This window comes from Seriola lalandi, unplaced genomic scaffold (genome assembly GCF_002814215.2).
Source record: "Seriola lalandi dorsalis isolate HSWRI2012SDOR001 ecotype SW California unplaced genomic scaffold, Sedor1 jcf7180002050280, whole genome shotgun sequence".
Lineage (NCBI taxonomy): Eukaryota > Metazoa > Chordata > Actinopteri > Carangiformes > Carangidae > Seriola > Seriola lalandi.
The window spans coordinates 508,684-522,359 of NW_019520833.1; the positions used below are offsets into that span (position 1 = coordinate 508,684).

Here is a 13,676-nt window from a genome sequence, read left to right on the forward strand (position 1 = left end):
CATTGCCATAGTAACCTGTAGTGTTTCTGCACTATTACAATACGTTGAGTGAAATTTACAGTAGTTATATTACATGCTATTATGTTTGTACGTATTTTTCTTGGTAAGTGCAGACTGTGCATTGCTTCTAAATGCAGTAATTGGATTAGGAAAATCAAGGATAAAGTAAATAGATAAATAGATAAGAAAAACACCTCCTCGCCACCTCTGGAAATAGAACTGGTCGCCACATGGTGAAAAATGTTGTCAGAAACATACCGTGCAGAAGCAGCAGCAGCAGCAGCCGCAGCCTGCTATTCCTGGACCTGACTGTCTCACACACACACACACACACGGAGCAGAGGAGCGCAGCAGGGGGCTCTAATCCTCGTGCCATGACTTTTTTTGCACGTTACAAATATTAAAACGGGATATATCACTCAAAGGGGTAAGTAGTTGATGAGTGTTTATCACGTGCAAATGAGGCTCATTGTATTTTAGTACTCGTGTCATGTTAAGACCAGCAACAGGTAGCGAACTTTTTTTGTCCTGCATTAGTCCAAACGAGACTTCCGGCAAAACCCATCAAAATAATAGCACGTATGACTCGGTGTGACTGCGAGAGTAAAACGAGATACAAGTCAATTACACGGAGTATGAAAAATACATTTTTAAAACAAGAAATATAATTGTTAAAAGACACTGCAGAACAAAGTTTAGCTAGCAGTAGAGCTGTGTCATAAACAGTATACAAACACGCTGTCTAAACAGCTGTCAGTAGTAAATCCAAAGCTACATTGAAGGAGCTATGGAGGGAACAAGGACTTTTTTCCCCTCCAAAGGACTAATCCATGCAATGTTGTCCGTTAAAAGTCAACACTTTTGTTCCAAAAATATTGTTTACGTTATACAATGTTACTTAACTCAATTTTAAATATCCAGAAAAAATTGGCATAAATCAAAAACAGACAACATGAGCATTAGCCTGTTAAACTAAAATAATTCAAACTAATAAGCTAACAGCTTGTTGTGCAAACTCTCAGGTTTTATCTAGCGAACAAAGACCTATGTACGGCTGGAATTTTATTTTGAAGTACCTGTCCTTTTTTATTTAATGTCCGATCACTTGATCTCTTGTAGACATCAGTACATCTTGCCAGTTTAATTATATAAAGTGTACAACCACACAAAAGTAAGCCTACCTTACCACTTACTGAGTACAGACAGAGATGTCTGGAAAGACTGTAATTTCTAATAGTTTTACTGCCTTAACAAAATAATTGCCAGACATACAGACATAAAGGATATCTAGCCATATATCCCTTGAAATGATGAAATGATGAATTAATTTGAAATGCCAGCCGTTCATGTTTACAACTGTAGTGCCCACACTATGACAGTTTGTGTGGTTTCAGGATGAGTTCAGTTGCAGCTGGGTTAGTGTCAGAAGCTATTTACGTTGACATGCCATTCATCCAGCTAAAAATAAACATACACATTCACTGGCCCCTTTGAAATGTCATTGCAAACAACCCACTGCAATCAGCACAAGCTAGCAGCTAGAGACAAACAGCCAGAAAGAACTCTTGTTTCAGACATGTGGGCGTAAAGACTTCCTTCCATTTTTAAGTGTCCAAATACATTTTTGTTGCAGCTTTCTCCCTGAGTGCTGCTGTCACCTGGGCCCATCTGAGCTGTGCCCAAACTCAGCAGGCTCCGGTTAAACATGTCGTCATCATATGCTGCTGCTATATCAGCCCTCCTTTCAACCAGCTCTTCTACTTCACCCGTCAAACCCAATCTTGACCCCTCCCCAGGCACAGCAGGGAGTCCTAAACCTTCCCTCAAGCCCAACAAACCCCCCCCTGCAGTAAAGATACAGGCTCATTCACCTGAGCCTGTGGGAACCTATGAGGAGCAACAGGAAAATCCTGCAGACTATGGCATAGGTAGGCGGCACCGATGCCAAACACCAACATGCTGTCTGAGATCTTTTCTTTGATGCAGGTGGCACATTTTGTTGCAGGTGGTTATTACCTTGTTGAGATTGGAGAGATTTTTGTTGACCGTTACCAAGTGGTCAAAAAGTTGGGATGGGGCCACTTCTCTACTGTGTGGCTGTGCTGGGATATGGAGTAAGTACAGATTTGGCCTTTTGACTTTTCATAATAACATAATAACATAATATATCATAAACATAGTAGTAGCTAACTACCATAATTGTTTGCATGCAGGAAAAGGCGTTTTGTGGCTCTGAAGGTGGTGAAGAGTGCTCAAACATTCACAGAGACGGCACTGGATGAGATCAAACTTCTGAAATGTGTCAGTGTGACCACACAGCTTTTCTACTTAATAATAAGAAGACATTATAGCGTACTGTTACAATACACATTGTAGTGGACCTATCTACAGTGTTGTTTATGCGTGTGGATGTCTAGTCAACACAAAGAAAAATAATAATGGTCATATAAAAGCAATTTAATGTAAAGACCAATATGACACAACCTGCATCTCTGACTGTGGCTTATATTATATTCATTAAATGCTAAGTCATGGTGTCATTTGATCACACTGCAAATGTCTTTAGCATCTTTATGTGTGATATCTGATCATCAGGTAAGGGACAGCGACTCCAAAGATCCTAAACGAGAGACAATCGTGCACCTCATCGATGACTTCAGGATCTCCGGAGCAAATGGAGAGCGTATCCTTTACAGAGAGGAAATTGTTAAACGACATGATGTCCCTATGTTTTACCTTTTGGTGCAGGGATGACTTTTCTATCAAGTTGTTTTTAAATCCTTCTGTTCACAAGTGTGCCTGCATAGACACAGACAGACCTACCAAAATGGTGGAACTTAAAATATTTGGATCATCTCAGTGGGTTTTTAGATTTCTCCAAATACCTGAGAGGCTCTGAATACTTAATGTTTGGTTTGAAACAAGGCCCTTAATTGCTCTCCAGATGTGTGCATGGTTCTCGAGGTGCTTGGCCACCAGCTGCTGCGGTGGATCATCAAATCTAACTACACTGGCCTCCCCCTGCCCTGCGTTAAGAGCATCCTCAGACAGGTACTGTGCAACCTTTTATTCCATCTTCAATCAGCCTCCCTGTCTTTCACCACTGACTGAGCTCTTTTTGTGAACAGATTATCTTCTATTTTTGCTGCTCATTGACATGAGGTGCAATGACAGTGACTCAATTTTCATTCTTTATCACAGGTTCTGCAGGGTTTAGATTACTTGCACACTAAATGCAAGATTATCCACACAGACATCAAGCCAGAAAACATCCTGCTGAGAGTGGACGAGGTTTATATTCAGAAACTGGCGGCCAACACCAAGCTGTGGCAGCTGCCCCTGTCCTCTGCTATCACCAGCTCCTCAGGTTAGGGATGCTTTGTTAGTAATCAAAAAAATGCTATACTGATCCTCTGTACAATATGTCTAGGTTGAATTTTATTTCTGTATTTTTAACACTATGTGCTTCTTTTCCTTTAATGATGTTTTTACTTTCTGCCAGTAAACGGAGGCTCCAGAGAAAAGCAGGTTCGTAACCTGAAAATATGCTCTTTCCTTTATTATTTAATTCTTTTATTATGACATTATTATTTCTTTTAAAACCACATTGTGATCTGTGCCTTCCTGCTATGACTTCTCAAGAGTTGGTCCAACTTTTTGGGGAAGCTGACTGGAGTTTTCCATACTCTTGGGGAGTGGGTAAGATTGATGTTGTGTTGGGTTTTTGCACATTAACTTCTTAATTGCGTCTTGATTACATCTGAAGCCTGGAACACACCAGAGGACATGTCGGGAAGTGAAAAGGCGGGGCATTAGTCATTTAACAACTACCCCTGGGGGACATCACAGTAGCCGACCAATACCGTAATTTTGCCGTACTTTTTTTTTACCCTATCACACTATGACATCAAAGAGACAGCTGAAATCCCCAAACAATACTGTACATTTCACAACATTAACCTAATATACTGTATTTACATGAAGCAACTTGTCTGGTTCATTAGAGTCAAGACAAATAAAGAGCGGAAACAAGGAGTGCTTACATATATTTATTGGACAGCTCCTGTATTCACTAATAGACAAGTATCTATAAGTATCACTATTGGAGTCCAGAGATATATTGAAATAATGGAATGGCCTCTGACCATATTTGGCATGTTTCCATATTTTCTCATTACTCATGCTTTTGTTGAATTTCCGCTCAAACTTGCTTTCTCTGGCATCATTATTATGTCAACAACAGGCTCCTGTAGCTCAAGTGGGTGGAACAGGGTGCGTCAGACGGGACACAAGCTCAGATTTTGATTCCTTCTAACAACGTCCACTGTAGTTTCAACTTAGCCACTTGTTTTCATCCTACTGCTTTACAACATGTAGAGGAACAGATTCAAATTTCATTGTGAAGATATTAATACATGGAATTCATGCAAAACTCTGTAGGCTTATAGTAACTACAGACCATATGAATAGAAAACACCTGTGTAGGGAAAAAAAACAATGACAATTTAGTGAGTGAATCAATGGCTCAAACACGTCATGATTTCCTTCTGTAGCTCTATGTAAGATATCTTGTAAAAGAAGCCGATGAAAGGTCATAGAGTACATGCTTCTTAAACATATATATGTGTGTTCAGTATATGAATATGATGAATGCGCATGCACTGCTGTCTGCCACAGTGTCTTTTTTAGATACTACCACCGCAGAAATATTCAAGCCAAACTCAAAGTAGCTTTAATTTGCATGATTTGCTGCACTTTCAAAACAGGCATGAAGTTGTTGTGATGATTCACTGAACATTTTTTTAGATTCATTTTTTCATTCCATTATCTGTTTCTGATTTTTTCCCCACAACTGACTGCTTCCTGCAGTCCAGCAAGGTCTCCAGGAGCTCAATTAACCGACTGACGAGGAGAGACAGGAGTCGACGCGGACAGGAGAACACGGCTGACCACAAACAAAGAGACAAACCTCATGTGTCGTTTTCTGATGTCACTCCTCCCTCTAGCACCCATAGCTCCACCGGTCACTCTAAACTCACAGGTCCTAACCTCACGTTAAGGAGGCAGACTCTGCTGTTGGAGGACGGACTGGACTCAGCTCCACACAGTCACAGAGACTCCGTCTGCTCATGGCCATACCTCAACACAGATGCTCCTGTCTCTGGCTCTAGATCAGTGTTATTACATCAGACTGCAGACAATGAGCCGCCTCCACCTTCATCATCATCTCCCTCTGGTTAGTCTCATAACATTTGTCTTGTTTTTCTTTCCCCCGCTAAACTATGGTGTCTGTGACTATGATGTATGAAGTTTATTCTGCAGTAGAATGATCCTCTTAGGTGTCAAATGCTTCATTGTATTTCAGGTATCAATGACTCAGATGTAATTTTGGACCTACTGAAACCACAGAATGCTGATAAAATCCTCATCAAGATTGCTGACCTTGGCAATGCCTGCTGGGTGGTGAGTTGGTTAAAATGAAATAGTTTCATCCACCCAGTAATCCCATATCTCCTCCATGGCTTCATAATCCTCCATAATTCATTCATTTTTTAGGTCAAAATGTATTATGAACCAGATCTAGTGAAGATTTGATGAAATTTCTTGGAGGTGTTTTGAAAAAAGTGTCAAGCAAAGAAATCTGCTTTTACACCTCAGTTGTCAGATCGATGAAACAAACTGCAAACTGTTTTATAAATGGCCACATGTCTAGTTTATAAAACACTGCCAGCCCATTATTTTTACAGAACACAGTGTGACAGGTGCTTTCTGTGGAGCACAGTATGACAGCCATATTTACCATGCCCTCCAGTGAAAAACACAGCTGCCATATGTTTCCAGTAAGATGAAACTGTGTGGGCTGATTTGAAACGTAGCTTGAGAGAGACGTACACTATTATCTTGTGCATTTCAGTGCAACCCAGTGAAACAGCACTGGGTCGTTGTTGTTATGTTTCTCATTTCAGTCAGGAAAAGAGACAATGGGGTTATTTTTTTTTTTAAAAACACCCTTAGCCAAGCTAGCAGCATGGCTCTATGGATGCTAATGTCCACCACTTTGGTCCAGAGACTGAAATATCTGACAACTATCGGATGGATTGCCATGCACTTTGACACACATCAATGTCCCCCTCAGGATGAATTGTAACCACTTTGGTGATCCTCTTGCTTTTCACCTGACCCCACCTTCACATCAAAGTTTCACTTGTCCAGGACTCTGGCTTAAGATCCAACACCTCAGTCTCAGCTGTACTACTTGTGTTTTGTGCTAATTATGTTTACATGCTAACATACTAAACAAGCATGCTGACTATGATTAACAGTATAGCTTCTTATCATCACCACATTAGAATTGTTACTGTTAGCATGTGTTGAAGAAAATTCACTCAAGTCCTTAGTTTGAAGATTGCTGTAGAGAAGTAAGTTTAATGGTACCCCAGGATACGGTGAGCCAACTGACACAGAGCGGGTCTGAGGCAGTAGACTGACCCCGAGTGTAGGGCAGGGGGACAGTTATACAGTGAAAGACAAAGGATGGACAACTGTATTTGCATATACCTGGGGTTACAGACATTTGGTCAGACAGGAAAGGAAGTTATAACAAAAGGTAATATTTATCAGAGGTCTTGTAGTGTAGCACCTTGGTTCAAGTTATCAGGGGGTAGGAGGGGGTCTTGGGCTGGATGAGCATATGTATGGATAGGGCAGACAGGGCCCCTAGACTGAATCAACATATGCACAGGTAAGATGTTATTAAGACAATGAAGCGTTGGTGATGTAAGAGGGAAGAGGGAGACAGACGGTGGTTGATAATAAACAGGGAAGGGTACTTGTTTAAGGTAAGTAGTATCTCCTTGATCCAGGATCAAGGAGTCGAATCAGTGGGGTTATAGGGTTATTTCTAGGTGCCAGCCAGTTTACATTACAGGATGTGTATTTTCTTCCTCACATGTCAGCATATTAGCATTTAGCTTAATGCACCACATTTCTTCAAGTACAGTCTCAAATAGCTGTTAGCATGGTTGTTAGAAATATGTTTTAATTTGTTTTGTAATTTGTCATTACAGACATAATTAACATTTTACAACCACATATGATAATTATTGACATAATATATATAACAGAATCTTGGCTAAGATATGCACGTCCTGTAATTAGGAGTAAAAAGTCTGTAATTCCATGTATTAAGTTGAATAAGTTGCAGTTAATTTTTTAAAACATTAAAATCTCATTTCTCCTGTTGTTAGCACAAACACTTCACTGAAGACATCCAGACGTTACAGTACCGCTCTGTGGAGGTCCTGATCGGTGCTGAGTATGACACACCAGCTGACATCTGGAGCACCGCCTGCATGGTGAGACAAACATCTGTACAGATGTGTTTTTTCTTTAATTGTTCTCCATCTCATATTATGCCTCTGTACCTGCAGACGATATAAAAATGTTTTCGGGTTGTTTGTCCGTCTGTCTGTCCCATTGTCATGAAGGCTATATCTCAGGAACGCCTTGAGGGAATTTCTTTCTTCACTTGGATTCAAGGATGAATTGATTAGAATTTTGATGGTCAAAGGTCACTGTGACCTTAGATTTGACATCAGCATCTTTGTTTCTTTGTGTGCTCTTTAGGCTTTTGAGCTTGCCACTGGGGACTATCTGTTCGACCCCCAATCAGGAGCCAGCTTCTCCCGAGAGGAAGGTTTGTTTTGGTCACTGCATCCCTTTTGTCCTTGATTAAACTAAATGTGCTCATAATACAGCATCTTTCATCTTTCTTTCTGTGTCTCTTCAGATCACATTGCCCACATCATTGAGCTGCTGGGACCCCTCCCATCCCAGTTTGCCCTCTCAGGGAGAAATTCCCAACAATACTTCAACCGTAAAGGTAAAGTGTACGCAATTGTTCAAAATAACATTATGCGCTTCATATTATGAAATTTCCTGCATCTGATATTTGCAATATATTTTCCAATACTCAGAATATAGTTGGAGCATTTTATATTATATTGTATAAATGTTAAAAAATGATTTAGAGTTTAGTTTCCTGATGCTCTTCATATTATGGTGGAGCCCTCACACTTTGTGGTAGATGGTGTTTGAGATAAATTACAAACTTTATATTAACAATTTATTTGCAAAAAGAAGACAAAGGTGTTGTATCAGTCTACTTTTTACCTTGTCCAGGACAACTGCGACACATCTCGAAGCTCGAGCCATGGAGCTTGTTTGAAATCCTACAAGATAAGTACGAGTGGCAGCAGGAGGAAGCCGCCCAGTTCAGCTCTTTCCTCTTGACCATGTTGGAGTTGCTGCCGGAGAAAAGAGCCACGGCTGCCCAGTGTCTGAAACACCCTTGGGTTGCCTCCTAGACAGCCTGGCCCTATATCGTTCAGAGCCCAGTGGAATAGCTCTCTGTTCAGGAGCAGACTCAGACATATTGCATGTGACATAGGACTTGGGTCAGCTGTGGGAGTAGTCTGGTGCTGGCATCATGAGCACAGCTTTCATAAATATTTATTAGCCTGACTAAGAGCCTTTTCACAGTTTGGATGTTCGGTCTTTAAATGGCCATCACATCTAATTCAGGCACAGCAATGACCAAAGAGAAGTTTTGTCTTACTGCAAAAGTGCCTTTTAACATGATGATGGAGTTCTTGAGTTTCATTATGCTGACATAACATTGTTATTATTCAGGAGTTATTATGAGACAGGTATAGTGACCTCAGAAATGATTCAGGCCCGTTCACTTTTTGCACTTTACTGTGTTGTAGATTTAATTGTAAATGGATAAAATTGGCAATTTTGCCCATCGATCTTCACTCACTAACACAGAGTACCTTGGACTTGTTCTGTGCCTTTCTAAACTATGACCACTCAATTCAATTTATATAGTTGTGAATTGTCAAGTGGACTCCAGTTCCAGTTCTAGACCCATCTCAAGAAAAATGAAAGCAAGCAGGAGGTGATGAGAAATGAGAGGTGTCAGTTTTTGGTTTTTAATAAATTCTTGAAATTTTCTCACTTTCACAATGTGGATTATTGAGTATGAATTGACGGGCAAAATGGCAATCTTATCAATGTGATATTAAATCTACAACACAATGAATGTGCAAACAGTGAAAGGGTCTGAATACTTTCTGAAGCCTCTGTAAATCAAGATCCCTTTGAAGAAATGTTTATTTAAATACATGGAAAAGGTAGCATGAAATGGATTTATTCAAAGAGAACTCAGTGTCCGAAATGTCAACTTGAAAGATTACCTTGATGACTCACCTCAGAAAAACGCACTTTATATGTTGGTTTATGAAGAACAAACTGCACTCTGACAGGAACCTCATTTTAGGTGAAAATGTAATCAAAATGGAAATGAGATATAATTTTGAAATTATTCACTAAAGTATCAGGTTAAACATCCAGACATGATTATCGCTGGTTGCAGCAGCACTGAAAGTTAACCCTAATAAATCATTAAATGGCATCAGGAATTACTCCCTCCTTTTTTGCAATCCCTGAGTGAGTGAGTGAATGTGTGTATGTGTAATGTGTTGACTGTTAAGATCTGGTGTGTTGTGCATTCCTTGCATGCCCACATTCAGCAGGGCTCTGAGAGGGGGTTGGAAGGAAGAGGAGGGAGGAGTTAGTCTCGTGTAAAGGCAAGCATATGTCCGGGTGATAGAAAACTCACAGATTTTCTTCTAGCAGCTAGAGGAGTTGAGAAGAGGACAGGGAGCGGTGCCTGCCCGCACATGTAAGTCTTATTGTCTATTAGATTTTAATGAGAGACCTTTTAAGGATGCATGGGGTGGTTTTTATTTTTATGCCTAACAAGTGTTTGTTCCTGTGTTGCTCAAGGGAGGCGGATCAGTCTGAGTATAATTGCTGTTTTGGACTGATGAGTGCGTGCACTCATAGCACTGGGGGAAATTGTGGGCGAACAAAGATTAGATATACTGCCAAACTGGCATTACTTCAATACTCCTCAGTCATGCCATTTTCACAGTTTTCTCATAACCTTTTCATGATGTGGGTTGTATGCATGCCATCTAACTTTGTACTACGCAATTGTGTCTCTAAACACTGATCAAAGTGTTTATCGAGCCATGCCAAGACATTCTGTATTTTAGTTTCTGAATGTCTTGCTGTATGTCTGGAGTAAGCCAAAGTAAAGGTTAAAGTCCCAGTGTTCTGCCTTTTGTGACACAGCTCTTAACCCCCAACCAGTTGCCATGCAACTCAAACTCCAAATCAAAAGCAATTACCTCAACCACCACTGGTCTTTCACAGTTGCATTAATAGTGCAAGGTAGAGTCGTTTCCAGCGATTCTCTTCTCTGCTTTCCCACAGATGGACTCTGGCTGTGCTTTTCTCCTCCTTTTCTTCTCTGTTCTCCCCACTTCGTGTGTGCTTGAGAAGTCTAAACAGATTAATTGCATCTGAGAGTGGGAAAGCTGCAAGCAAAGCACCGTGCAGTGTGTTTACCAGTGTTTATTGCCGTTGATATTAAATGATATCCTACAGTGATAGCATCACTTTAAGACGTGAGTGGATGTACGCGGGGACCTGGCAGCAGCAGCAGCAGCAGCTGATAATGAAAACAGGAGCAGTATCAGTATTGTACACTGCATAGTAAACACCCATCTCATTAGCCTGACACAAAGGGAGAGGTAGAGTGAGAGGCGATATGAGAGCTTTCATTTATCTCATGCAAATGTGTTGTTATTGCACTTTGCCTGTGCTTCATTTATCACAGCCTTTCTTCATAACACAGCACCATATCACCATGCTGAACTGATGCTTGTGCTCTGTCTTGGTTGTAGGATGTGGCTGACACTTATTTACAGTTGCATCAGTGGAGCAGCTCTTCTGTATGCCTTGTACAGATGGGTGATCCCCACTGCTGTGCAGTATCATGGAGGACTGGCGCTGATTTGGCATGATGTCATTGTGGAGCGGATGCTGGACACACTGACCCAGTCAACTCGTCCTCAGGTGCGCCTTCACTATAAAAAAAAAACGCACCTCTCACAAGAGCAGCCCAAACACACTAATGACTAATGACTGTGTGACAGAAAATAATGCTTCGCAAATAAAAAAGAAGAGGCCACATACACAAAGGTTAAATGTCAACCAAAGTATTTTAAAAATTTTAATTTTGGCCTGATGATGGCACCATATGAAGAGTTGAGGGATCACCATAGTGATTACAACTCACCCTGAGAGTGGGAAGAAGTCAGGGTGTCACCAAAGTTAGAGAGCTTCCTCCTCTGGGGACCATGGATAAGAGAATAAGATTCATGACAATCCGTCCAATAGTTGATGAGATATTTCAGGTTTATCCAAACGTGACTGTGTAAAATAATATGTGACCAAGTAAAAACTGTACTTTAACTGAGAAAGAAAATTAAATATTAAATCTGGCCTGTCTGAAATCATGATGTTGCTCCACAGTGAAGACATTGTTAAGCTTTAATAGCATTTTCACACAGTGATGTAAGAATTCCTAAACTGTAACAAGTCAGGTGCAGGTCAGGACTAGATTTAACATGCAACAATAAACCTTTCACATGTGTAACTAACAAGATTAATAATTATTATCTAAGTACCCCACTGTTCTACTATTGTACATGCTGGCTCACTGGGATACAGTAACTGTTAATCTAATTAGTTACACCTGTGATTTTCCTAACAAACCGGAAGCTTTAACATATTGATGGGCAAAAAACAATTTATTCTCATGAACACTCAGGTTAAATCTTGTATTCTATTAATGTGAGTTAGCAGCGTCATGTTATGCATGGAGGCAAAGGTCAAACCAGAATTAACGGATGGAAAACATGAAAAAACCTTTAGATTTTTCTTTAACAATCAAACTAATTGATTGTTTTATACCTTCGGTGGTGTGACAGAGCAAACAAAAATACAAAAAAATAATGTGATGTGGTCAAAAATTGTGGAAAACATGTTTGATGTGACTGTAAATCTTAAAGGGATATTGAAGGAAAGGTTCAAGCATTCTTCTTCTCAGTAAAGACAGAGACTTTAGATATTATAGTAATTTATGATGAGAAGATGATCAGACCCTAAATCCCCCTCTGTAACTGCCCCATAGGCAACCCAAACATTATCCAGCAGTAATGATTGAATTATTAACGATAAATGATCGGTGACATTGATTATAATGTTGTAAAACGGCACTGTTTCTTCACCCTCTCCTCAGCGGCTCCTGAATGCAGTACAGAAGAACGCCACTAGAGGAGACCCTCGCAGCGTGGTCAAAGCCATCGATGACTTCTGCAGACACAAGGAGTGGGCCATGAATGTGGGGGATGAGAAGGGTATTGATTTGTCATTCTACGTCTATTTCCTTTCATGTGTGAACTCATTACCTTACATGACCCAGCTGTGTGTTTTAGTGTCTGCTTGTTCTGTTTTGCCGCAGGCTGCATTCTTGACTCTGTGGTGTCTGAGATAAACCCAGCCGCTGTGTTGGAGCTGGGAACCTACTGTGGCTACTCCACGGTGCGGATCGCCCGCCTGCTTCCCCCTCATGCCAAACTCATCACTCTTGAATTTAACCCAGACTTTGCTGCAATTGCCCGTCAGGTCATTGCGTGGGCAGGACTAGAGGAAAAGGTAAAGCCTGATGTCTCCGCAGTAAACTGAAAAACAATGATTTACAGTGTGTGTTCATGTCAGAAGATGGTGTCCTTCTTCTTTCAAGGTCCAGTTAGTCGAAGGTGCATCTGGTGACTGGATCCCCAAGATGAAGGAGCAGTTTGGGATTACAACATTTGACCTGGTTTTCCTGGATCACTGGAAGGATCGCTACCTCCCTGACACAAAATTGATGGAGGCAAGTTGTGTTGTGCTTACTTTGTACTGATCAAACTCTTGATTGTTCTGCCCTGACACTCACTTTGCTTTTATAATCAGGAGTGTGGCCTGCTCAGGAAAGGCAGTGTCCTGCTGGCCGACAACGTCATCTGCCCTGGAACCCCTGACTACCTGGAGTACATCCGCAGCAGCCCGCGATACGAGAGCCGGTACTTCAAATCTCACCTGGAGTACACCAAAGTGGAGGACGGCTTGGAGAAGTCTGTCTTCAAAGGGTAGTTTTTAACAAACAGAGTCATGTTTTACACAGATAGTAATAAACCTCAGACCTCTGTTGTCTTTGGTTCACTGAGCAGACTTAAAATCAGGAGTTAAATCTTTCTAACATGTCATAGAGAGTGTTAACTTGAAATAAAAAGGAAACGTGAGGGGAAAACAAACCATTTGTGTTGTGTGCTTTATTTTTCATACAGCCAAAAGATGGAAGTTGATGCACTCTTTGAGATGTCTATATACAGTGGTACAGTAGGTGGTGGTAGTGATTCTGTATTTGAGCTCCTAATTGACAGATGATGAGCTGCAAACTGATCCGGGGGGCTTCTTTTCCCTGAGCATCAACTGAAATCAATAATAAATCTAATCCGGCAGCACTCTGTGGTGCACAAACCTATTTTCTGCTCTGATATTCTCCACCATTGTGCCAGCGTTGACAGGTGTGTGTGTGTGTGTGGAAGAGTAGAGTGAGTGTGTGTGGCATGTTTAGTGTGTGTGAGAGTATGAATCAAATCGCTGCTCATCTAATCTCTCAAAGTGACAGAGTTCCATCATACCAGGATGGAGAGGGG

The 13,676-nt window shown here is 40.9% G+C and overlaps 2 protein-coding genes across 3 annotated transcripts; both read left to right on the forward strand.

Annotated features, from left to right (window-relative positions):
* The first annotated feature begins 295 nt into the window (after nucleotides 1-295).
* On the forward strand, nucleotides 296-9,475 carry LOC111649263 (SRSF protein kinase 3-like). The gene is made up of 15 exons (XM_023399018.2): nucleotides 296-427; nucleotides 1,634-1,928; nucleotides 2,006-2,114; nucleotides 2,214-2,301; nucleotides 2,596-2,683; nucleotides 2,945-3,051; nucleotides 3,202-3,367; nucleotides 3,503-3,528; nucleotides 3,643-3,699; nucleotides 4,870-5,236; nucleotides 5,366-5,463; nucleotides 7,248-7,355; nucleotides 7,627-7,696; nucleotides 7,790-7,882; nucleotides 8,182-9,475. Exons 2-15 carry the CDS (start codon nucleotides 1,706-1,708, stop codon nucleotides 8,364-8,366), a joined length of 1,785 nt encoding a protein of 594 aa, XP_023254786.1. The 5' UTR covers nucleotides 296-427; nucleotides 1,634-1,705; the 3' UTR covers nucleotides 8,367-9,475.
* Nucleotides 9,476-9,563: 88 nt separating this feature from the next.
* On the forward strand, nucleotides 9,564-13,271 carry comtb (catechol-O-methyltransferase b). 2 transcript variants are annotated; one of them, XM_023399019.2, is made up of 6 exons: nucleotides 9,564-9,745; nucleotides 10,815-10,986; nucleotides 12,215-12,332; nucleotides 12,437-12,630; nucleotides 12,719-12,850; nucleotides 12,931-13,271. In XM_023399019.2, coding segments are annotated over exons 1-6 (798 nt in total). In that variant the 5' UTR covers nucleotides 9,564-9,743; the 3' UTR covers nucleotides 13,111-13,271. The 2 variants fall into 2 exon arrangements, with proteins under 2 accessions (XP_023254787.1, XP_087028042.1); XM_087171916.1 differs by lacking the exon at nucleotides 9,564-9,745.
* Nucleotides 13,272-13,676: the final 405 nt, after the last annotated feature.

Bases quoted from the DNA above. Each gene is read 5' to 3' on its own strand.
- comtb (XM_023399019.2), top strand. The intron at 10,987-12,214 runs GTGCGCCTTCAC...CCCTCTCCTCAG, and splicing joins CCCAGTCAACTCGTCCTCAG to CGGCTCCTGAATGCAGTACA. The intron at 12,333-12,436 runs GTATTGATTTGT...GTTTTGCCGCAG, and splicing joins GAATGTGGGGGATGAGAAGG to GCTGCATTCTTGACTCTGTG.
- LOC111649263 (XM_023399018.2), top strand. From the start codon at position 1,706: ATGTCGTCATCATATGCTGCTGCTATATCAGCCCTCCTTTCAACCAGC. The intron at 2,115-2,213 runs GTAAGTACAGAT...GTTTGCATGCAG, and splicing joins TGGCTGTGCTGGGATATGGA to GAAAAGGCGTTTTGTGGCTC. The intron at 2,302-2,595 runs GTCAGTGTGACC...TCTGATCATCAG, and splicing joins AGATCAAACTTCTGAAATGT to GTAAGGGACAGCGACTCCAA.